This window comes from Amphibalanus amphitrite, unplaced genomic scaffold (assembly GCF_019059575.1).
Source record: "Amphibalanus amphitrite isolate SeventyFive unplaced genomic scaffold, NRLGWU_Aamphi_draft 000094F_arrow, whole genome shotgun sequence".
Taxonomy (NCBI): domain Eukaryota; kingdom Metazoa; phylum Arthropoda; class Thecostraca; order Balanomorpha; family Balanidae; genus Amphibalanus; species Amphibalanus amphitrite.
Genome location: NW_024881590.1, coordinates 892,484 through 918,802, shown reverse-complemented (window position 1 = coordinate 918,802; position 26,319 = coordinate 892,484). Strand labels below are relative to the sequence as shown.

At 49.2% G+C, this 26,319-nt stretch overlaps 1 protein-coding gene across 1 annotated transcript in view; it reads left to right on the top strand.

The window, feature by feature from the left end:
• Positions 1 to 26,319, top strand: part of LOC122380285 (trypsin-7-like) — a 65,968-nt gene that overhangs the window by 14,406 nt on the left and 25,243 nt on the right. Inside the window, exons 2-3 of the mRNA XM_043363324.1 lie at positions 5,736 to 6,023; positions 14,125 to 14,328. Coding sequence (XP_043219259.1) covers positions 5,736 to 6,023; positions 14,125 to 14,328 — 492 coding nt within the window. The remainder of the gene's footprint in view (positions 1 to 5,735; positions 6,024 to 14,124; positions 14,329 to 26,319) is intronic.

Here is a 26,319-nt window from a genome sequence, read left to right as displayed (position 1 = left end):
ACTGGCTTCTTCAAGCGCAGCTTCACCTGACCAGACACATCTGAGCAATCTAACACAACACGATGGGCCTTCAGAAAATCAAAACCAAATATACAGTCATGTGAGAGGCCCTCAACAACAGTGAAATCAAAATGCACTTCATCGCTGCCCTCGGCAGCGGCTATCTTTACGGGCAGGCTGCATGAACCAAGGGCTCGCATCTGATGGCCTGACGCTGAAATCAGAGCCGCGGCTGGCTTCAGTTGTGCTTGAGGAGCAATCACTTGCAAAACTCGATTATCCAAAAGAGTTTTTTTGACTGCCGGAATCTAGCAAACAATCACTGACAATGAAGCCGTTGATCGAAGCCCTGGTTACTGGTAAAGAGACCAATCCTAGAACCGGTTGCGCCTGCCCGCGAACTCGTTTGGGCACTGACGCTTGAAATGACCCACTCCCCCACACGACCAGCAGCGGACAATACCTGACCGTCGTCCCTCGACACCGTCACCCCAGTCCGGCGACGGATCACGCGCCGCCCCTCCTCCGGCCGCCGACTCGGGCGACGCGCGGCGGCCGGCGCGCGGCCGCTGGGTTCCGCCCCGTCCGCGGCGCGGAGAGCTGCCGCGTTCCTCCCCTGATGACCGGGTCCAGACGCGTCCAGTGTCGGTCCAGCCCCGGCCGCCACGCGGTGAAGGGGAACGGCGTCTCGCGCCCACTGGCCCGGCGGTCCCGCAACCGGACCGGCTCTGACAGGCCCGGGCATCGCTGGGTGATCTGCTGGCCACCGGGGAGTTCCACCGGCTCCTCCGCTCAGGGGCTCCAGATCGTCGTCCTCTGTCGTTCTCGTCTTCCGGCTCCTCCCACCCGTGCCGTCCTCTGCCGTCCTCGTCTTCCGGCTCCTCCCACCCGTGCCGATCTCGCACGGGTGAACCCGGCGATGCCGAACCCGACCAGCCACCGCGGCCGGCCGCGGCCGGGGATTGGCGGCGGGGTGCGGAGTAGCGGCCGTCCCGGTCAAGGTCATCCCAGCGGACGCGGCGGCCGGACACCGCGCTGGCCACCTCTGCCGCTTCCAGGCCCTCCTCTCGTGTTAGCTCTGAGAGACACTGCTCGAATGTAGACGCTTTCTGGCGAGACAACAGACATCTCTCTTCATGTGACAGCCCGACCAGAAAGTGTCGATATAGGGCCGCGTTATAAGACGGCACACATATTTTCTTCACTTGGCCGTCCTCTCCGAACATCTCGGGACACGCCTGACGGACCAGCTGACGAACCTGAAGACCGTAGCTTTGGGCTGAAAGGCTTCCTTTAGTCAGTGTCGCCAGGCCCTGTGACGCATGCTCTACAGAGCCGCTCGCACCACCGAAGTGTGCCTTGAGCTGCTCCGTCACTGTTGCTAGCGACAGCTGACATCCAGTGTCTTCAATGCTGTTGACGACTGACAGGGCCCGTCCATGACACCTGGCCGCGATGATAGTGCCGAGCTTGGAGTCCGGCAGGCCCCCCAACTCTGCCAGTCTAGAGCACTGTTGGAGAAAGTCCTCCGGCCGGCCCGATCCGTCGTAAGTCGGGAAATCACTGACGGAGACGGACACCACAGGCTCCATCGCCACAATCCCACCGCTGCCACCATGTAACGCTGGAACGCGCCGTGCACTCCGTGCGCGCACCGGCGATACGGGACACGCGCCCCGTCCGAACACGACCGTAGCCAGTTACCGACTGTATTTTCCGTCTGACCTGACCCGCCTGCGGCGGAGCAGTGGCGCCCCCAGCCACAGCCGCATAGGCACCTCGAGGGGAGCAAACGGGGGAGGCTCACATTTCCTCCCCTCACATTTCCTCCCTCCGCGCAAAAAAAAAAATATATGAAACGAAACAACATGTCCGTAACCCGTCACGTCACTCCAATATTCACAAACACACACACGCACGTGCTAATTCGCACATCCCGCCTCACGACGCAATGCCTATGTACATTCAGGTGCCTACACGTCTCGCCCCACCACCGGCTTAACATACCTGATGTGTGTCCGCCGTGTTTTGCCTGTTCGCCAGGCCCTGTGACGCATGCTCTACAGAGCCGCTCGCACCACCGAAGTGTGCCTTGAGCTGCTCCGTCACTGTTGCTAGCGACAGCTGACATCCAGTGTCTTCAATGCTGTTGACGACTGACAGGGCCCGTCCATGACACCTGGCCGCGATGATAGTGCCGAGCTTGGAGTCCGGCAGGCCCCCCAACTCTGCCAGTCTAGAGCACTGTTGGAGAAAGTCCTCCGGCCGGCCCGATCCGTCGTAAGTCGGGAAATCACTGACGGAGACGGACACCACAGGCTCCATCGCCACAATCCCACCGCTGCCACCATGTAACGCTGGAACGCGCCGTGCACTCCGTGCGCGCACCGGCGATACGGGACACGCGCCCCGTCCGAACACGACCGTAGCCAGTTACCGACTGTATTTTCCGTCTGACCTGACCCGCCTGCGGCGGAGCAGTGGCGCCCCCAGCCACAGCCGCATAGGCACCTCGAGGGGAGCAAACGGGGGAGGCTCACATTTCCTCCCCTCACACACATGGCAGTTTGCGCCGGCACTGACACAGGCTTGCTAATTCTAAGCTTAATCCTACGAGGCGCGTCAGAGGGAGAACAGTCTACAATAACGTGATGCGCCTGCAAAAAATCAAAACCCAAAATTAAATCGTGAGACAAATCATTAACAACACAACAGCTCCACACACAGGTCGGAGTACCACTCATCTGAATGTTCAAGGAACAGGTACCGATCACATCAAGATTGTGTCCGGAAACGGACACGAGGCGGACAGGCTTATTCAGCTCAATGTTAGGCGAGATCGTGTTCAGCACCCTAGCGTCAATAAGAGTCATCTGGCTTCCCGAGTCAATGAGACAATCGTGTACCTGGAAGCCATTAATGACGGTGCTGACAACAGGGAGCGATTTTACCACCCGTCCGCCACCCGCCCGTTTTGGGCAGTGCCGTTTGAGATGTCCCCAGCCGCGACAGGACCAACATCGAGGCACGCGAGCTTCGCCAGCGGGCGAGCTGGAACGATACGGCTCACCTTCCCGGGCAGGACCCTCCCGGCCGCCGCGCCGCTCCCCCACGAAGTCGCTGCTCCGATCCGCTCCGCCGCCGCGCAGCCCGGGGCGCTCCTCCCCGCGGTCGGCTCCGCGGCTCCCACCAGGCGACGGGCTCCTGCCAGCGGGGACGCGGCTCGGTCTCCGCGCGCCGCGCCCGGACGGCGATCGGCCGGACGGGGAGCGCCCGCGGCCACGCCAGGGGCGATCACCACCAGACCGCCACCGCGGCGACGCGTCGCGGCCGCCGGACGACTTCCATCCATCAGACTCGTGCTCTTCATCCATCGAGCGTCAGTATCCTGCCCGACTGTCCCGGGACCGCTCACGTGGAGGGGATCCCTGCTCACTCCAGCCGGGCTCGTCCGGCCGGACCCGGCGAACAGGAGACGCCCACCTCACTGCGGGCCGGTCTTCGCGAGACACGTGAGCTGCAGAAAACGTGTCACCATCATTCGGGTAATCCGTAAGAGTTTCTTCTCGAACTAGCTCCCTGACGGCAGTTTCGAACGTCGTGGCCTTCATGCGAGAAAGCAGCGCGGTCTCACCAGGGCTGAGACCCACCAGGAAATGACGGTATAGCGCCGCCTCGTAAGCCGGTACGCATATCTTCTTGACTTGGTCGCCCGAAAAGAACTCTGGGCAGGCGTGACGCACGAGAGTTTTCACTCTCTGACCATATTCTCGAGCAGAGAGAGAGCCTTTGGTAAGGCGAGACAGCAGAACTGCAGCCTGATCTGCCGTTGGTGTAGACGAGAAGTGGGACTGCAAAACCTCCGAAATTGACTCGAACGTCAGTCCTCCACTGCAGCCCTCCAGCTCGTTGACAACTTGCAGTGCCCTGCCCGTGCATCGTGCCGCGATCACCTTGCCAAGAGTCACCGGCGTCAGTGATCCCAGATCACCAAGCCTCTTGCACTGGGTCAGAAAATCTTCCGCCGATGTCGACCCGTCGAAACACGGGAAGTCCGACACGGTCACACTCACTGTGTCCGTCATGGCTGTGAGTACGCCCACGCTGCCACCATGTTAGCGTCTCTCACTATTCCAGCCGTGGGTTCGGCTTCGCCCGGCTCGTACCACACGCCGTTCCAAACGCCTCGGACGCGGCTATCCAACTGTATTCCGGCGCGCGCCGGACGGCGGCGACCGGCCGACCGGTCAGTCAGACACGCAGAGGCGCGCCCAGCACCACAGAAGGGCAGAGGCGCACCCAGCGCCACACAACGGGGGGACACAACACTGAGCAGGAATAGCCATTCCTGACAGCAGACATTGAAAGTTTTTTTTTAGGTGAAGTCACTTCAAGTGACCTGGTGACCTGACCTTGAATGAACTTGGTCTGAAATTTTCACAAGATTTGTAGAATTGATGTATGATAAGGTGTACCAAAAACGGCGGCGCTCCGCGCTGCCGTTGTTGAGATATTCGCGAAAAAACCACGAGGGGGGTGTTCAAACACCCCCAGGAGGGCGCGGGATAACACGCCGCCCCACTGGGGGGGGGGGGGCTATTCATAGCCCCCCCCCCTCCTAACTACGAAACTACTGGACTGATCGTCAAAATTCAAACGGCATCTGATAGCCCCGGAAAAACTGTCGAACGAAACCTAATTTCATTGACCTCGAGGTCACCGATGACGTCACAGGTCAGGTCAAAGTAAAAATTATCGATATTTGACTTGTTCCCTTTTTGGCCTATGGCTGCCGTCTTACAAGTCAGATCAGGCCGATTTTTTGTTTACACACTCGTGAACAGAAACTTTAGATACCCTGAGGGTACGAAACTTGTATTTTGATTTTCAGGTCTTGGTCAGGTGATCATAGGTCACGGAAAGGTAATGGTTATATGTGACCCCAATTCACTGTGCTGGTGGTAAGTGTGCATTGAAAGCATAAAAAGTCGTTTATACCATACATAACTAAACGAGGGCTAAGAAAAAAGGTCAATTTTTCAACTTTTTATTTTTGACATAAACAAACACTTTTCTAGACGTGCTTTGTCCCAGGAATCTAGTGGTGCCATTTGTTTTCACATGCGATGTTCAGAAATGCCTCTAATTCACAAAAATGCTTATGACGTCACCGTGCCCTATGCATGTTGGAGCTATTTTTTACAATTTGGGGGTCAAAAATCAAAATAGAAAGTTGAAATTTGGGACATCTAATGTTCTAACAGCGCTCTATAACATATATTCCGGTTTTTGAAAATTCTCAAAATTTTGGATTTTATCAGCTGTTTTTCAAAAAATATAGTTTTTTGAATGTTTACGGATGAAAAACGCATTATATGGAAAATCTGAGATAGCCATTTTAAAGAACTCGATGAGCTGCGTCTGTTCATGTCCTTAATTTGCAATTTGCTTGAAACCCTGATTTTTGACGATTTTTTAAACATTTACCACTTTTTGACTAAAAACGCCATGTAGTTACATCACTAAAATCGATATCTCTAAAAAATGGTAATGTTTTCTTAAAAATTGCACAGAAGACGTCAAATTGATGGGGGAGAAGGTATGCCAAGTTTCAAGTTGCTAGCGTAAGCGGTTCATGAGTTATTCAAGAAAAACAGAGGGGGTCGGATCGGACCCCCCCCCCAGGCGGTCGCGGGTTAAACGGCTGACATTGTGTGATGCCCATGTGCCGACAGTTCCCGGCTGAGAAGGACGGCTGGCAGCCTGCCCTGGATTCATCAGCAGCATGGCAGTCGCCCAGTACAGCAACAGCGCAGAGGTCACCGGAAACGGGCCGACAGGCTAGAATATTCCCCTTCTTCGAGTATCTCACTCCCAGAGCACGCTTCATCCCCGGTCTTGCCAAGAACAGTCAGTGCTGTGGGAAGGAAAATCAACAACTAATTTTCTTGGGCGGCATAAGGAGTGCAGAAACACGAATAGTTGGGGGCTACGAAACTACCTTTCTGCAATATCCATGGATGGTAAGACATAAAAACACGATATATGCTAATAAAGTATACCTACGAGTTAACCCTGGAACCGCTGGGGGAGGGTATCAAGCGGCCCCTCCCTTTACCTTTTGTGGGATATCTCAGAAACCTCGTAAGATACGACTTTAAAATTTGGTATCCCGCGCCCCAGTGGCGGTCTCAGCCAACTTCGCCCTATGTGGGGGGGGGGGGGCATATGTTACCACCCACCTCTAACTCAAAAACTAAGAGGGCTAGAAAGACGCGGTAAAAAGCAGTCGATAGCTCTCAATGCGTACGTTTGAAAGTGTATCGGTCGTTTTTCACCTTAGAGCAATATTGGGGTCACTGGAGGTCATCAAAGGTCAAAATTTGCCAAATGTCATTTTATTTCTCAGAAAACATGCATTTATTTCAGGAACTATGATAGCTAGAAAAACGCATGGAAGCTCAATCGATAGCTTTTGAACTCTTATTTTGATACGGTAATAATCGAAATTGACCTCAGGTCAACGGTTTAGCCTCCAGAGGGCAAAAACTAAAAAATAGCTGTTTTTTCGCAAAGTGTTTTTCGACAATAACTTTTGACTAGAAAAAGCCACGACATTTCTATTTCCAGATTCGTGTTCCTCTTGCCGAGACGCGTCGAATGAACTATAATTTGACCTTGAAAGGTCAACTTGAAAATTTGACCTCAGGTCAAGGTCATGACCTGACCGGAAAAAGTCATGTTGCATATCATTCGATGCGTCTCAACAATACAAACACAATGAAGCCATCCCCAGCGTCCTATCTCTTTCCAATCGAGAGTTATTGGCAAAAATCTGTTTGTAGCCGCAAATGACCTCGGATGACCTTCCTAGAGGCTATCAGCAAAAAAGACACCTTGGTCGTCACGGTTGGTCCAAATCATTGTGATTCTGAAATATTTGGACTGTTCCTATGCGTACACACGGATCTAGAGGCATTTTCATTTTTCTCCATTGACTTATAATGGTAAGGTCACGCCACTGACCTGACCTTAGGTCACGGATATAAAAAATCCGAGATATACAAATTGTAGGCGCCCATAACATCATGCAATCCACCAAGTTTAAAACCTTTCTGACAAACACTGCAGGCTGAACATGATTGCAAACTTTTTTAGGCCTGGTCAGTTAACTTGACCTGGTGACCTGACCTGACATGAACTAGGGTCAAAAATTTCACACATTGTCCAAAATTGATGTATGAGAAGCTATGCCAAACGGCGTGGCGCTACGCGCCGCGGTTTTTTATTTACACGCAAAAAAAACGCGACAGGGTGGTAACATATGCCCCCACCCCCACTGGAGCTAAGGGTATAGCTTCAAATGAATACCTAGACCATATTTGAGGAAAGTGTAGTGGCTGTGGGACTTCGGATGCCGTCACAGTGATGTCATAAAAGAATTGTCGTCTTCCGAAATGGAGCGTTTCTGATTTCACTAAACATGAAACGCAACGGTAAATGAACTTAACAGCACCTACTGTCATTATGACACACCTAAGCACATTTCCAACAACTTCCTGACCAGTAATCGGTCCTATATATTCAAGACCATATTTCGTATAACGTGAGGAAACTAAGAACTCACCAATCTTAACCCTCGCCGGCACAGGCCATTTCAAGTCATTCGACGGCACAAGGGGGGGATACGACCCCCCTCGCGTTTGGCCCCTGATGGAGTTAGAGCTTCGCGGAAAAAAATGAGCGTGTTGCCCATCACGAGAGGAAGCCAATGATACCCAATTTTAAGGTCCTAGGTCATCGGTTGACCTTCCAGATCAGGTCAATGACCCCAAAATCGGGAATATCGGAACCTGTTAGAAAGTCGTAAAGCGTGGCTGCTAAGGGGTTTTCCGGGGTGCTGATCACGAATATCGTGTTAGTTTTGATCACAGATGATGTCGTTAAGAGTTTAGACCAGGTCGGGTCAGGTCAGGTCAGGTCAGGTCAGGTCAACCGGTAGGGGTCGTGACGGGTATTCGTAGTATGTACGACTGGATTTTTTCATAGTTACAAGGTTTTACTACGAGGATGGATGTTATTTTTTTTCATCTTCCCACCTGTAGACAACCAATACAAGGACATTCGTGAATGAACATTGCATTGCATTTTTTGGTAATTTATCTAACCAAGAAGTGGGCGATACAAGCAAATGACGACACATCTCAGAATCAGTAACGGTGGTTGCCCATGGTGGAAACAACTGATGGCCAATTCAGGGTTGTCCACGGTGCCCCATCCACTTTGCTCCACGCATACCGTCCGAGACAAAAATCTTCCAGCTCAGTTATGAGTGGGGCAAAACGTATTCAAATTTGCAGAGGGCATGCACGATAACCACACAGTGCATGAAAATGGTAACGGTTGAATAAACTTTCAAACGGTTATGGAATAAAATAGCAATAAAAAAGTGTAAGAATAACCTGGAAAGTAAATATTTCCGTATATCACAGAACAATAGTCGCGTTTACGTATGGATTGTTGCAAGCCTATAGCTCCGCCCGTGCCATTGCAATAGATGCCAATGGTACTTTAACCCGCGCTGGGCCGGTGCTCCGAGACTTCCGCGCCGGGCCGGGGGGTGTCTGAACACCCCCTTCTAACTCGGCTCCTGGGCCATGTAGCGACACGCGGTAAGCGGCAATCGAAAGAACGTCCAAAATAAGGACGAAAAAACGCGTTCATTTTTTTTTGGGTCAGGTAAAAGGTCAGGTCACCAGAGGTCACCGAAGGTAAAATGTTGACTAATTCAACATTTTAGAAACTGCCAATGGCTATCTCGGGAATTGATAGAGATACAGCGCCGCGGAAAAGCGCATTCGATAGCCCTTTTTTACAGACCTTTCTGAATAATGTTCTCAGAGAAAAACACGGAACAAATAATGCATGGACGCGTTTCGATTATTAAAGGGACCCTCCCACCTTCAAAAAAGTTAATGAATTGGCATAAAAGTGATGTAGCGTGAATCACAAAGAGCGAAAATGAACATCTACCAAATTTTACCGGAAAATATTCAACCGTTTTCGAGATATAAGACTTTTATTTTTGTTTACTTTTTGGGAACTCCGCTGTTTCTATGACGTCACATAAAGGTTTTCTTTACGTCGGCATTTGGAAGCAATAATTTGGTATCAAAGTGCGACAAATATTGCGCGAATGATGCGTTTATCTCACTGTTTATCTTATCAAGGTCAATATATGATGGCCAACAAAGGATTCCAGTACAATTCTTCTTATGGCATTTTTTCGTATCGCAATTCTTCGTCTGCAAATCTTCGTCAGGGCATTTATTCGTATCGCATTACTTTGTCTCGCATCAGGGTATATGAAAATCGGCTCGCATTTCTTCTTCAACGCAAATATATGCAAGAGTAAGCATTGATGGACAAATAAATGCACCGACGAAGATTTGTAGACGAAGAAATGCGGACGAAGAAATGTCATGCGAGGATTCGTTCGGGTACCATGACATTTATGTGATTTCAAAGTCAAGGTTCACAGCTGATCTGCTAAATCAAGCCAAGAATCCAAACTATCAAAAAACTATAAATATTTGTTTGTCTGTCACAGAGGTCTCAAGCAATATAAGGTTGACATATGTTGAATCAAAAATCTACTGCCACAACTCACATCTCCTGCCTTAGTTTATCATTGTTGTTTTAACTTGCTTTCAAGAGAAACAGAAGCCAGTATCTGATATCACTTCAGATGATTGTTTCAAGATCTGAGTTCAAATGGAATTAAAAGCAAGATCAAGATGAAACAGGGATTATTGCTGTTAAAGTAGTTTGGCCATGATACAACAGGCACATAAATCATTAGCCAAATCAAATACTGGTTGGTTTGTCAAGATGTTTGTTGTCTGTCGTCTGTCGAGCTGCTATGAACACTGAACGCTCTCACTCTTACTTTAAAGAGAGTAGTTTAAGTTGAATGGTAGTGAGCTGTAATTAGACAAAGCAGCTATTCAGTGCTCACATCAAGCCAGGCTAGGAAATGGCATCAACTGTGGTGGGAGGAAGCAGGTTCGGCAGGCCTATGTTGTAAACTTCTGTTGTGTCTTGTGTTTGATCAACTGATGTTTTCTGCTCTGTTTTGTGCAGTGATAGTAGCAGGTAACTGCATGCTTGTCAAATTATGTGAATAAACGAATTCATAACATTGCATTTTTCTCTCCATGCAAGGAACAAGTAAGATGTTGTAGAAAATGTAATAGAGGGCTGCATTGCTGATTTCATGCACTTTATCAGAGCTTTATTTAGAATTGCTTTCCTGAAAGCTACACACAGGCCACAGCACTGAAATTCACAATGTCATAGCTTTTGGCAGAAAAAAGAAAAGACTTGCCTAGGTAAAATTGGCTGAAAGTATGGCAGAGCAGGTCTTGATGCGTATGCCCATCCGTGTGCTTGCCGAAGCCGAACTGACTGCAACACATTAACTCTGACCCACCATGGTGGCTGGCATATCCTGAACTTTCACCACTCTAAACAAGACAACTTTCAGCCCTCAGCATTGTATTAAAACACTGTACATGGCAGTTGACACTCAAAATTTGGTTCAGTGCCATCCACGGACAACATCAGTCGCCATTCACCAGGCCAGTAAAAACAGAATAGATAATAGCTTCAAACCCATGTAGTCAGAGTTACTAGGTCTGCACCTCAAAACAAAATCCAGGTGACATTCACCACGCCAGCAAAAAAACAGGTAGGTACTTAGGTAACGTAACAGCTTCAAATCTGGTAACATGTTGGTCGGACTTAACACTACCATATGTACATGGAATAATATGATACCAAACAATAGTGCAACCATTCTGGACAACAAAAGTGTATGATAAAATTAATTTAGAATACTTTGGCAGCATGATTTACGAGCACAGGCAGGTGTTACCTACCAGCCTTCTCAATGCTCGTAAAACCAACATTGTAGTTTTGATTTTACCTTACATGATAACACACTTGGCTGCAATGGCACATTTAATTTAACACTGTGAAAAGACCAGTTATAACCACTTCACAAGCACAATTGCACCTCATGCCGACATCCTTTTCCTAAGACAGTCAGCAGCATCTTTCGTCAAAACTGGAAGATCAATCCCCTTTCAACTGTTAACATCAAAAATATTTCTTCATGGTGTGATCTCCTATGGAAAACTTGCGGGAAAAGAATTAATGTCAATTGTCAGCTCTTCAAATTTCTTTGGACTTAAACTTGCAGTACCATATCCAGTTTGCTTTGATATTTTGTTTTTCATTCCATGTTGAAGTTGAACACCAAGCTCCAGATATAGCAGGCAGCTTGATCATCTTCGGCCTTGGTATAATATCAGTCCAAGTTCCAGTGGTGGGTATCTTCTAATATTCAAATTAAAATGAAAAGCATAGGCTTTCTCAGCGCCGACGACGGATTTCACGTTGATAAAAAAGGGAGCTCAAGGTCAGCAAAACTCGGGTTCAAGGAATGGCGGGCGTTGAAATGACTGCTGACGTCATCAACAAACCGCTAATGGTTAAGAGATAGGGACTAAGCTGGTCCCACCCTGCAAGTAAAGGGAAGAAATTTCTTGAACACCATAAAGCTGCGGGGGTTGCGACCAGGATAAATGGTGGTTTCTGAGCCTGGCCGCAAACTTGGCTATCTCAACTCAAAACTTATGTTAAGGTGGGATGGTCCCTTTAAATCTTCATCAGCATGACATAATCACAGAGAAAACAAGATATAAATATTTTGTTTTCTCTGTGATTATGTCATGCTGATGAAGATTTAATAATCGAAACGCGTCCATGAACTATTTGTTCCGTGTTTTTCTACTTGTCTCTATCAATATACAAATGTTCTCAGATTTGACCTCAGGTCAACGGTTTAGCCTCCAGAGGGCAAAAGTTCCAAAAATAGCCGTTTTCACGAAAAGTGTTTTTTTCGGCAATAACTTTTGACTCAAAAGAGCCATGACAATACTTTTGCCAGCGTCGTGTTCCTCTCGTCGAGACGCGTCGAATGAACTATAATTTGACCTTGAAAGGTCATCTTGAAAATTTGGTCTCAGGTCAAGGTCATGACCTGACCGGAAAAGGTCATGTTGCATATCAGTCGATCCGCAACGTCGAGCCGAACACATCTAAGGTGTTTCCAGCGCTCTAGAACGCCTCTATCAGAAGTTATTAGCGAAAAACTGTTAGATTCTGTTCGTGACCTGAGATGACCTCGCGGACATAATCAGGGGTCACAGTTGACATTTAAAGTTAATTTCACCTACATCTCGATGTTTGAGAGTGTCTAGAGTAGCGTTCGTGCAAAACAGACGCTTTTCAATTTTCTCCCATTGACTTATAATGGAGAGGTCGCAAAATTGACCTGACCTTAGGGCACAGATATCATAATTCCGAGATACACATTTTATAGATAATGTTGCTCTAATCAATCGCTGAGAGTTTCAAGACAATCGATCAATCGGTGTAGCTATGACGAGCATTCTTATTTTTTCTGAGGTGAGGTCACTTGGCGTCACCTGGTGACCTGACCTAAGGTGACCTTGGTCTGAAATTTTCTCAACTTGTGCGAAAAAGATGCACAAACAGGTGTGCCAAAAACGAAGCGCCGCCGTTTTTGAGATATCTGCGAAAAACCGCAGGGGGGTGTTCAAACACCCTCCAGCCCGGCGCGGTTAAGTACACTTAAAGGGACTATCCCACCTTTAACATGGGGTTTGAGTTGAGATAGCCAAGTTTGCGGCTAGGTTGAGAAACCACTATCTATCTAGGTTGCAACCCCCGCGGCCTCTTGGTGTTGAAGAAATTCGTTCCCTTCATTTGAAAATGGGCCTTGCGCAAGGCCCTATCTTCAACATGGAGCGACCGTTAGTGTGACGTCACCTCGTTTAGTCATTCTGATTTAAATGGGTTTGTTCGTTGAAAAATGCTTAAAACTTGGTCTGAACTTTTTTGTGGTGTCTACAGAGTAAAAAGAATCAGCTTTATGACAGTAATGTGGCCTGGGGAAGGAGGTAATTTTGGGCTGTGACATCACATATTTGAAAGTTTGTGTTTGGAATATGGGAAGCCTAAGATGTTTAATGAAAAATAAATGCCAGAACCGTGATCCTGGTCATCCAGTCTATAAAGTCGGGCACAATTTAACTGGTTTTAACAACATTTTAGAAGGTGGGATGGTTCCTTTAAGCAAGCAATAAAGTATATCATTCGACGCGCCTTGACGTGCTGAGTTCACTGGTGCTTTTTTGCTCTATCTTAATTAGATCAAAAGTTATAAGCGAAAAACTTTTGACCTGTTTTTAGTGAAAGTTTTACATTTATACCCCCCAAAACCCCCCTAAATAATGACCTAGAGGAACCAAATTTGCACAGGGGCGAGAACTCCAAGGGTCCCACCTACCTACTAAATTTGGTGTTTCTAGGTGTCATAGGAGCCAATCACGTGGGGGCGTTCGCATCGACCCCCCCCCCCCCCGCCAGGCCATGTTATGAAATATGCCCTGCCAGGGCGAGGGTTTAACTGTTTTCAGTGCATGGTGCAGCGACCTGACCGGTGAGCACACCGTGGGACGGTAAATGGAAGTGATTACTTTTGCTTAAACTGAGTTCAAAAATTGTACGCAAGAATGAGATGGATGTAGCATAAGAGATGCCAACTGTGCGGCACTTTGTGGCGTCGATTTTGCTACACACGTAGAAAATTAGCCGATTAACCCCTCCCCCGGTTGACGGTTGAATGCTATGTTCCGCGAGTGTGACTTTGCCCCCCCCCCCTCTTTAGCTAACGGCTGCGACCGCCAGTGAACCAGGCATAACGGCGACGGGCCAATAACCCCCATGCCCCCGTGTAGCTCATTCAAATAACCACGAAGATAGCTATAATTGGTTACCATAAACTGGAGTTAGCCCCTACCACCAGCACCTTAGAACAGCCTATGCTGCCAAGTCGTTATCTGTTCGTAATCGTGACAGCGGCATACAATCCCAAAGTGACAGTTGATATTTCTGTTATTGTAATTGATGTGTGAGTAGAGAGAACGGCCCGCCGGCGGGCGGGACCTTTTCTGAAACATCTGTGTTCCACAGGCGGCTATAGTGTTCACTCACGACAGGAGTGGGAAGCACGCCGGACCTACCCCGCCACTCTGTGGCGGCTCGCTGATCAACGACCGTTACGTGCTGACGTCTGCCGACTGTATCGCCCCCTTCGAAGCCATTGAGCTAGCGGTTTTTCTGGGACAGTACATGTCAACTGATACTCCTGACATTTTCACATCTTCGGTGCAGCAGGTGAGTTTCCTTTTTTCTATTTTTGTGTAACTGCTTGTGAAAAAAGGCACTCAAAGATCATACTGATTCGGTGCTGCCAACGCCTAACAGTTTATTTGATCGGGTGAGGGTTAACCCGGCCGGGCCCGGGGGTAATTCCAATCACCGCAGCCCGGGGGGAGCGTTTTCGCCCCCCCTGTCTAACTCCGTAAATAAGGGAGCTACGGAAGCAAAAGCGATACCAAACGACAGGTCCTTACAATACGATTCTGAAGCATCCAAAACTTTTGACCTCAGGTCAATTTTTAAGGTCAGAGGTCAACGTCAAAGGCAAAAACCGACACATGTGTAGTGATCTGAAAGTAAGCGTTCTAGAGGACGGCAGGATGCATAAAACCGGCAAAATTGAGTGTGAAACGAAAGAAGAAAATCTGAGAATTCCGAAAATGTGCTCAAAATTAAAGGTGAAGGTCAAGGTCATGCTCACTACCTTGAGGTCTGTTTTGCTGTTGGGCAGATGTAAGGTCATGTGACGTCACCAAAGGTCACCAGCGTTTTTTTTTGGCGTCTCCTCTTGGCCGGCGGTGCTCTGTTCCGGTATTCATTGCCAAAGGTCAGTGACCTTCCGGCTCTGATTTCATCCAGTTTTGCAAGCGAAGAAACTGAGCCTAAGGCGCGTGCCGTCTGCTCGGCGCCGGCCGCGGCCCAAAATGCTGCAAAGATGCGCCCGTCACGTGCACACCGCTGCATGCACCCCCTCCAAAATTTAATACAACAAACAGATGCACGCGTCCGACTTACGTCGAAAATTTCACCCCCGTAGCCCGCACCGTTCCAGAGCAATAGCCCGCCAAGCGTGACTGACGCGTCACATACATACATACATACATACATATGGACATTTTGATTTTTATATCTATACTAGGTGCCGAGCATTACGCGCAGCGTAACAAATCAAGTTTCATTGCAATCGGCCCAGTAGCGGCCGAGTTATGGCCAGAATAAATTTGGCGTCTCCTCCTGGCCGGCGGTGCTCTGTTCCGGTATTCATTGCCAAAGGTCAGTGACCTTCCGGCTCTGATTTCGCTCAGTTTTGCAAGCGAAGAAACTGAGGATAATGCGCGTGCTCTCTGATCGGCGCCGGCCGCGGCCCAAAATCCCGCAAAGATGCGCCCGCCACGTGCAAACCGGCGAGCGCACCCCCACCAAAATTTAATACAACAAACAGATGCACGCGTCCGACTCGGCGCAAAAATTTCACCTCCGTAGCCCGCACCGTTATCATCATCATCATCATTTATTTCGTTTGGAACTCCGTATTCACGGCTATTCTGTCCAAGTGTCAATACATAAATACATATACGCTGAATGGTAAAGATGTTAAAGGAAAAAAAGTACAGCACGTATGACGTGGTATCACACATTATAAGAGCCTAAAGCGCCCTCCTAAAGCGCCTGCGACACCCAGCAGACGTTTTACTGTCACGCACATCCAGGGCCAGTGAGTTCCAGCGTGCAACGGCGCGGTACCGGAAGAACCGCCGCGCCTGCTCGGTGCGGGGTTTCGGCAGCTGGAGCAGGTCGCTCTCAGTGGCACGAGTCTCCCTACTAGAGACGTCACTGCGGCGCTCGAGCCGCTCCGAGAGACACCTCGGCGCACTGGTATTGTTAACCAAGTAGTGAACAACACCGCAGTCACTCTCCGCCACAAGCTCGTCTATCTGGGGCCACCCGAGCTCCTCCAACAGCGGAGTCACGTGTGCTGAGCGGCGTGCTCCCATAACCACCTGTGCGCAGTGATTAATAACTCGCTGCACGCGGCGACGCTGAACAACGCCACAGCCCGACCAGACCGACAAACAGTAGCGGATGTGAGGGAAGATCAGCATCTCAACGATCAGTTTCTTCACTTCTTTCGGTAAGCATCGCGAAGATTTACACAGTCCTCCTAATGTGGCGTAGCATCGGCGAATCACCTCCGTCACATGTGGCTCAAAGGTCAAGCCAGAGTCGACAATTACACCCAATACCTTAATGCTAGCGGAAGTTTGAATAACATCATCTCCAAACTGTACATTAAAATCAAAGTCAAGCTGCCTCCTACGTGATTTTACAACTAACAGTTCGGTCTTTTTGGGGTTGATTTTTAGGCAGTTTTGAACAAACCAATGACTCGCAATGTCTAAAGTACATTCGGTATCTGTCTTCAGCTCTAAAATTCGCTTCGGTGATGCTAGATGTAAAAACTGAACGTCATCGGCGTACATCACTATTTTGGAGTCGACATAGGACGCAAGATCGTTTGAAAATAGCAAAAATAAGATCGGTCCCAAAAGTGATCCCTGTATCACGCCGTGGGTGATTGGCTTCACCTCCTCACCACCCCGCACCATCTGGCACCTGTCACTCAGCCAGTCACGGAACCAGTGTGCGCTAATGCCGTACCAGCCCAGCTTTTCCAGGAGCCGGGGATGCTGGACACTGTCAAAAGCCTTGCTAGTGTCGGCGGTCGTGAGAGAACCGATGAGACCGTCATCCAGACCATCCATGAGAAAACTGACAGTATCCAGCATCGCCGACTCCGTGGATCGGCCGGGCCGGAAGCCGTGCTGCTCCTCGGAGAGAATATTGTGCGTGAGCAGGTAAGTCATCAGCTGACCGCAAACAACACTCTCAGCGACCTTAGCAACAGTTGACAGGAGCGACAGCGGACGATAGTTAGACGGGTCATCCATCGAGCCAGACTTATGCAACGGTATGACATGAGCCACTTTCCAGTCGGCGGGTAACTTTCCAGACACCAGCGACGAGTTAATGACCTTTAACAGATGCGGGCCTATCACTGGGAAAGTCATGCGCAGCATACCTATCGTGATACCGTCACCACCACTCGCATTAGACGCTGACATACGTTTCACGGCAGCTGACAGCTCTGACAGTGTCACGGGGTGGACGCGGAAAGCGCCGCTGACCACGCGAGGCGGCCGCGGCGGCAGCGGCTCGGTCACGCGCTGCGCCTCCTCCAGCGCGGCGGCCACGCTCGGGCCGACCGACGCGAAGTACTCGTTTAGTCTGTCAGCCCAGCGAGGGCCACTCGGAGATGAAGACGCAGAAGACGCTCCGGCTCTAGGTGAGATGAGGAAGCGTCTGATGTCCTTCCACGTGGTACGGCGCGACCGGCGGTAAGATGTCAGAAAGAAGTCTGACTTGGCGCTGATCTGGGCGCTCTTCACTCGGTTCCGACAGTCTGTACCGCTGGGCCGCTTGCTCGTCAGCCGGCTGAGCACGTCTCTCAGCGTCGGCCAAGTCACGCTCTCTCATCATGGTCTGCAGCTCGTCGTTTTCGGTGATCCATGGCGCCGGCGAGTGTCTCGGTCTGATCTTCTTCTCAGGCATGTGTCGGTCAATGACCGGCGACCACACCGCCAGCCATGCCTTCCACTTGTCGGCAGGATCAGTGGCGCTGTACACGGCCGACCAGTCGGATACTAGCAGCTCCAAACAGAGAGCGTCCGGCACCAGGTCTCGCGTGGACCTGATGGTGACCTCCGCGGGACGGCGGCGCTCCCGCTGGAGGGTGGTCTCAGCGATCACCAGATCGTGATCCGACCAGCTGCACGGCTCCACTCTGGTCGCCGTGATGTCATCAGATTGCCGCACTAGGACGTGGTCGATCAGACTTCCGCTAGCCGGTCGAGTTGGACAGCTGACCAGCTGCTTCATGTCCATGGCGCTGATCATCTGCAGGTAGCGATGAACATCGGCCTTGTCGGGTTTGAGTGTGTCGTTCCAGAGCAATAGCCCGCCAAGCGTGACTGACGCGTCACATACATACATACATACATACATACATACATACGGACATTTTGATTTTTATATATGTAAATATTACTATTTGAGGAGGGTGCGTCTGTCCGTTACCGAGGTCCCAACTTGGTGGTGCTTTGCGTGGACTACAGGCCAGGCCGTTGCACCTAGCGCCCTGAAATTTGCACAACTTATAGATCAAGGATGCGCGACGTGCCTTTGAGGGGTCTTTTCTTGATCGGATTGATAGGGAGCGCGTGGCGCGTGCTCAAAAAGTGCAAATTCGCGTCATAGACTTTACATGTATAAATGGGCTTGCGAAATCGGGCGAAAACGGCTAATTTTGGCCGACACGGTTCCGGCCCCGGTGCAATATCTTGGTGACCAGGGGTCCGACCGGCACGGGGAAAACAGCATCGTGTACAGAATTGAACGGGCTATTGAATGGTGTGCAATGCAGAGGATAGCACGCGCCACGTGCACCGGAGAGGGCACTTTTATTTGAAAAATTGCGTTTTTTGAGGGATTTTGGAATTAATTTTATTTTTAGGTGACCGTTAAATGGAGCGAGTTGAATCAACGCCTATTCGCAAGAGAAAGGTACCGCCTCTCAGATAAAAATTGTGAAAAGCTGATTGATCCAAATCAAGGTGGTGCAAATCACAGGAGAAAATGGTGTTTGTCAATTTTGTGCCACTTTATTAATCACACGGGGTTTGCTGCATAACCTGATACCTTTGGCAATTGAATATGGTACCATTGGATAGAGCATTCAATTCTGTCCAATATTCACTCTTCATTTTTGCATGATTAGCAACAGTATCCTTAAAAATGTAAATGTTCCAAACCATTACATAGCCATTTTTAGCGAAATTCATCGATGGCCCTCAAAAGACTTCACGCCAGTTTTCGAATCATTCTAAAGTAGAACGCATGATAATACGACACGGGCACCTCGATGCGATGCATCTTTTTGTTTTCTTACAAAATGCTTGGCCGTCCAAAGCAATCGAACGAAATGGATATCTACCAACCAAATCGACACAGACCAACCCAATACCCACGGGTCAAAAAATCCCCCCTTCGCGTTGCGGAGCACGCGGGTAACCCTAGTATGTAAACTAGTTGTCCAGCATTACGCGCAGCGTAATAAAACAATTGTCATTCAAATCGGCCCAGTAGCGGCCGAGTTATTGCGAGAATAAATTTGGCGACTCCTCTTGGTCGGCGGTGCCCTGCGCCGGTGTTCATTGCCAAAGGTCAATGACCTGCCGGCTCTGATTTCGCTCAGTTTTGCAAGCGAAGAAAATGAGCCTAAGGCGCGTGCTCTCTGATCGGCGTCGGCCGCGACCCAAAATGCCGCAAAGATGCGCCCGCCACGTGCAAACCGCCAAGCCCACCCCCACCAAAATTTAATACGACAAATGGTTGCACGCGCCCGACTCGGCGCCAAAGTTTCAACTCCGCAGCCCGCACCGTCGCTGCGCAACAGCCCGCCAAAGGGAACTGACGTCTGACGCGTTACATACATACAGACATTTTGATTTTTATATATGTAACTAGGTGTCCAACATTACGCGCAGCGTAATGAATCAATTTTCATTAAAATCGGCCCAGTAGCGGCCGAGTTATTGCCAGAATAAATTTGTTGTCTCCTCTTGGCCGGCGGTGCCCTGTTCCGGTATTCGTTGCCAAAGGTCAGTGACCTTCCGGCTCTGATTTCCCTCAGTTTTGCAAGCGAAGAAACTTAGGATAATGCGCGTGCTCTCGGTAACCGGACAAAAAGTCAAAAGGAATAAAGTCAAAAGACAAATAGTCAAAAGACAAAAAGTCAAATGCAAAAAGTCAAACGGGATAAAAGTCAAAAAGATAAAAGTCAAAACGGATAAAAGTCAAAAGACAAAAAGTCAAAAGCAAAAAGTCAAAATGTGCAAAAGTCAAAAACGCAAAAAGTCAAATGACAAAAAGACAAAAATGCAAAAAGTCAAAAATGAAAAAGTCAAAAGGATAAAAGTCAAAACGGAAAAAAGTCAAAAGACAAAAAGTCAAAAGCAAAAAGTCAAAACGTGTAAAAGTCAAAAGACAAAAAGTCAAAAATGCAAAAAGTCAAAAGGATAAAAGTCAAAACGGAAAAAAGTCAAAAGACAAAAAGTCAAAACGAGTAAAAGTCAAAAGACAAAAAAGTCAAAACGGAATAAAGTCAAAAGACAAAAAGTCAAAAGCAAAAAGTCAAAACGGGTAAAAGTCAAAAGACAAAAAGTCAAAAAATGAAAAAAGTATAAAATAGAAAAGTCGAAGTCAAAGTCTGAAATAAAAAGTCAAAAGGATAAAAGTCGAAGCATCGATCTTTTCATCTTTTGAAAAATATTATACAGCGCAACGTACCCTACCCACTGAAATTGTAAGGAACATGTGAGTACCTACGCGAGGGATTCTGACAGGTACCGGGGTCCGCAGCAGCGGGGCAGGGACGCTGGCTGCGGTGGTGGGGCCCACGCTCACATAATACGCGTTGAGCGCTTCCGGCGTGCACGCTGGCGCAGCAGCAGTGGCACTCTTCCCCGCCCCGATCACCGGCCGCAGCACTGTCCACATCCTCGCCGGTCCTGCCTCACGCAGCTGGTCAGCATAGTACATATGCCGCGTGGTCACGTCTGATGGCCGCTCGACACTGCCGGTTCACCACCGTATACTCGGCGCGCGGGCCGAGCAGTGCGCGCCGCCGCGCCAGCAGCGCTCGCGTGGCGTCCGTGGTGCGCGGAGCACCGGGCGGCGGCAGCCCCTCCCCCATGGGAGAGGGTGAAAAGCAGTGCCTCCTCTAAGCAGTTTTGACTGGGGGGCCCGATCACGGGCAATGACTAAGGTAACCCCTACCAAAAACGTCTAAGACTAAAAATGACTAAGGTACCCCTCAGTGACCAGTTTGGAGAATGACTGCGGGGGCTGCAGCTCCCGCAGTTAACATGTTAGAGGAGGCATGGGTGTCGTTTTGTATAGGCATGGTAGGGCCCGAGCCCTACCAATAATTTTGGAAATTTAACATTATGCCTATGGCGTTGCGTGGAAAGAATCGCTTTGAATTGGCAAAAATTTACATTAGAGCCCTACCAATAATTTTCGGAAAGTGTCGCCCCTGAGAGGAGGCACTGGTGAAAAGCCAAAACCTTAAAATAAAAAAATACCATGTGATTAACGCTTAAATGACGTCAATGGACTTAAAGTGAAAAATACAAAAGACGAGATAATTTCAAAATTTTGAGTTGCAATTTTTGTCCCCTCAACTTTCAACCTACCCCATCAACTTTTCAAACGTTCCCGGGTCACCACTGCCCCATCGTGCAATTCCAGTGCTATGGCAAAGTTTTATCTGAAAGTTTAAACGTGCCCGATAGACTGGACGCGGTCCCCTCCGTCCACTCACGCTCTCTGGTCTCTGTACGGTCATCGCTGATTGGTCCAGCATCCAACGCGCTGGGTTTATAGAAATTTGGTTAAAAGAAATGAACATATTTTAATGAACGAATCTATTAAGTAATAAAATGAAAATGATTCACAGGTTATTATTACATGTGGGAGCACTGGCGCTGGAACTTTCTCAATGTTGGAGGGGCTCGAGGCAGTTTGAACTCATTTCTTTCCATGCAACGCCATAGGGAATTACGAGCGAGCGAGCGCAGCGAGCGAGCGAGTTCTTTCGTGTTTAAGGCAAAAATCTGAGTATGCGCGACCCGGCCCGACACGACCCGACCCGACACGACCCCATCACGCTCTTCAAACCCTTATAACTCAAGAACCGCATGCCACATCGACAAGCGGTCTTCTTTGCTGAATACCACTTGGATGTAAAAGTTGTATGGCATGGACACCATGTTGTCTGAGTGTCGATCTTGGCACGTGGCGCGTGCTAAACTTGGGGTACTTTGCACACACCCGAAAACTATTATCCTCAATAACCGCACAACGGCTGGACCGATTATTTGACTTTTTCCATTTGATTTTTATCATTTTGACTTTTTTGCCGTTTTTTCACTTTTTGTCTTTTTGACTTTTGCATTTTTGACTTTTGGACGTTTTGACTTTTTGCCATTTGACTTTTTGACTTTTCGCGTTTTTGACTTCTTGCCATTTGACTTTTTGCTTTTGACTTTTTGCGTTTTTGACTTTTCGCCATTTTGACTTTTTGCCATTTGACTTTTTGCTTTTGACTTTTTCGTTTTTGACTTTCGCCATTTTGACTTTTTGCCATTTGACTTTTTGCTTTTGACTTTTTGCGTTTTTGACTTTTTGCCATTTTGACTTTTCGCCATTTGACTTTTTGCTTTTGACTTTTTGCGTTTTTGACTTTTCGCCATTTTGACTTTTTGCCATTTGACTTTTTGCATTTTTGACTTTTGGACGTTTTGACTTTTTGCCATTTGACTTTTTGTCTTTTGACTTTTATCCGTTTTGACTTTTATCCATTTGGCTTTTTTTCCATTTGACTTTTATCCATTTTGACTTTTTGCATTTGACTTTTTGTCTTTTGACATTTTGTCTTTTGACTTTTTGTCCTGGAATCCGTGCTCTCTGATCGGCGACGGCCGCGGCCCAAAATCCCGCAAAGATGCGCCCGCCACGTGCAAACCGCCAAGCGCACCTCTTCCAAAATTTAATACAACAAACAGATGCACGCGTCCGACTCGGCGCGAAAGTTTCACCCCCGTAGCTCGTACAGTTCCACAGCAATAGCTCGTCAAGCGTGACTGACGCGTTTCATACAGACATTTTGATTTTTATATATGTTAACTAGAGGGACAGCATTACGCGCAGCGTAATAAATCAATTTTCATTAAAATCGGCCCAGTAGCGGCCGAGTTATGGCCAGAATAAATTTGGCGTCTCCTCCTGGCCGGCGGTGCTCTGTTCCGGTATTCATTGCCAAAGGTCAGTGACCTTCCGGCTCTGATTTCGCTCAGTTTTGCAAGCGAAGAAACTGAGGATAATGCGCGTGCTCTCTGATCGGCGCCGGCCGCGGCCCAAAATCCCGCAAAGATGCGCCCGCCACGTGCAAACCGGCGAGCGCACCCCCACCAAAATTTAATACAACAAACAGATGCACGCGTCTGACTTAAGTTCAAAATTTCACCCCCGTAGCCCGCACCGTTCCGGAGCAATAGCCCGCCAAGCGTGACTGACGCGTCACATACATACATACATACATACGGACGTTTTGATTTTTATATATGTGAATTATTGCCAGAATAAATTTGGTGACTCCTCTTGGCCGGCGGTGCTCTGTTCCGGTATTCATTGCCAAGGGTCAGTGACCTGCCGGCTCTGATATCGCTCAGTTTTGCAAACGAAGAAACTGAGCCTAAGGCGCGTGCTCTCTGATCGGCGACGGCCGCGGCCCAAAATCCCGCAAAGATGCGCCCGCCACGTGCAAACCGCTGAGCGCACCCCCACCAAAATTTAATACAACAAACAGATGCACGCGTCTGACTTGCGCCCAAAATTCCATCCCCGTAGCTCGCACAGTTCCACAGCAATAGCCCGCCAAGCGTGACGGACGCGTTACATACATACGGACATTTTGATTTTTATATATGTAAACTAGAGGGACAGCATTACGCGCAGCGTAAAGAGGGACAGCATTACGCGCAGCGTAATAAATCAATTGTCATTAAAATCGGCCCAGTAGCGGCCGAGTTATGGTCAGAATAAATTTGGCGTCTCCTCCTGGCCGGCGGTGCTCTGTTCCGGTATTCATTGCCAAATGTCAGTGACCTTCCGGCTCTGATTTCGCTCAGTTTTGCAAGCGAAGAAACTGAGCCTACGGCACGTGCTCTCCGCTCGGCGCCGGCCGCGGCCCAAAATCCCGCAAAGATGCACCCGCCACGTGAACACCGCTGCACGCACCCCCTCGAAAAGTTGATACGACAAACAGATGCACGCGTCCGACTTGCGTTCAAAATTTCACCCCCGCAGCTCACACCGTTCCGGAACAATAGCCCGCCAAGCGTGACGGACGCGTCACATACATACCTACGGACGTTTTGATTTTTATATATGTAAACTAGAGGGACAGCATTACGCGCAGCGTAATGAATCAATTTTCATTCAAATCGGCCCAGTAGCGGCCGAGTTATGGCCAGAATAAATTTGGCGACTCCTCTTGGCGGGCGGTGCCCTGTTCCGGTATTCATTGCCAAAGGTCAGTGACCTTCCGGCTCTGATTTCCCTCATTTTCGCAGCGAACAATCTGAGCCTAAGGCACGTGCCGTCTGCTCGAAGCCGGCCGCGGCCAAAATCCCGCAAAGATGCGCCCGCCACGTGCACACCGCCGAACCCACCCCCACGAAAAGTTGATACGACAAACAGATGCACGCGACCGACTTAAGTCCAAAATTTCACCCCCGTAGCCCGCACCGTTCCACAGCAACAGCCCTTAAAGCGTGACTGACGCGTTACATACATACGTACAGACATTTTGATTTTTATATATGTAAACTAGAGGGACAGCATTACGCGCAGCGTAATAAATCAAGTTTCAATAAAATCGGTCCAGTAGCGGCCGAGTTATGGCCAGAATAAATTTGGCGTCTCCTCCTGGCCGGCGGTGCCCTGTTCCGGTATTCATTGCCAAAGGTCAGTGACCTGCCGGCTCTGATTTTGCTCAGTTTTGAAAGCGAAGAAACTGAGCCTAAGGCGCGTGCCGTCTGCTCGAAACCGGCCGCGGCCCAAAATGCCGCAAAGATGCGCCCGCCACGTGCAAACCGGCGAGCGCACCCCCACCAAAATTTAATACGACAAACAGATGCACGCGTCCGACTTGCGCCCAAAATTTCACCCCTGTAGCCCGCACCGTTCCGGAGCAATAGCCTGCCAAGCGTGACTGACGCGTTACATACATACATGCATACATACATACGTACAGTGGGTCTATTTAAGATCTCCAGAGCCACCACGTGGCGCTACGGTCGGGGTAGGGCGAGTCCAAATCCCGAGGGAAGTGAGGTCACCGGTCATTGTGGGGGAAGGAGGGAGGGGGAGTGAAGCGGTATCACGGCGCATGGGGCGTGCGTAGCGCCGGGAGTGGGCCGCCCAGGGCCGCCCGCCACTGCGCCGAGGCTGAGGGGAGGGGATGATGGTTGCGGGTGCGTTCACTCCGGTATGGTGGTATCCTGTTCATGTGGAGCCGGCAAAAATGCGACTGAAGGGAATAATTATCTCAAACAAACGGGCAAGCCAGAGGCAGCGTTAGTTCCCTGTTTCAGCCTAAATGTTGGACAATGACAATTGAAATCTAGGACGTATTCACAGCATGCGACTATTCAGTCGATAGTTGCATGATGCTTTTCATGATGCATGATGAGGCTTTTCTGAACTGTTATTTGAGTTAGATATTTTTCATTTGGCACGTTCAGTTTTGGTGGGTTTTATCAGGTCGAAAAGAATCAGAAAAGAAAAAAGAGTTGAAATGGCTCCAGACAAATTACCAAAAATATTTTCTTAAAAAAATGAAACTTAGCTCAAAATTTATAACCCATAATTTTGACTTTTGGAGAGGATATTGGGGAAAGATGCCATCGTGCTTATCTGTGTTGCAGTAGAAGGAAAGGTTTTGGTTCGTGTCTAGATAAAACCATACCCGGGAGTGGGGCTCGAACTCACGACAGATCGCTGATCGCATTCAGCTCAAGGTTACCCAACGTCAACGCTACGAGCACCTATCCGGCCCTGCGCAGCTTGCTCAGTGTTTCGGCTAAAGTTCGACCAAAGTGTATGTGTCTGACGTCTGTGAATGTCACGAGGCGAAACCCCAAGGTAAATGTCCGTTCCGGTAGCTCGGTCGGTAGAGCGTTGGACTCCATGTGACATGGGGTGAGAGCGCACGTCCCGGTTGCAAAAGTCCGGGTTCGAAACGCGACGTGTGCTTGACGTTTTTGAGTCTCCTGACGGGTATGGCTGTGGTTGGTGGCAGGCCGCTGCCAGGCGAAGTCAGTGAGGGGACCGGCCGTGCGCGGCTATGTGCGCACGTTAAAATTTGGACTCTAAATTCTGCCATAAACCAGGAATTGCTTGATCGGAGAGCAGAGAGCAGGGTCAACGCAACAAGCTAAGCTTAGCGGGGACTTTGTCCTTGTGAGTCCTTTCATTCAAAAGGTTCGGACCAAAATTATATTAAAAAAGGGGGAGCCGAACCAGGTTGGGCCGGGTTGAACC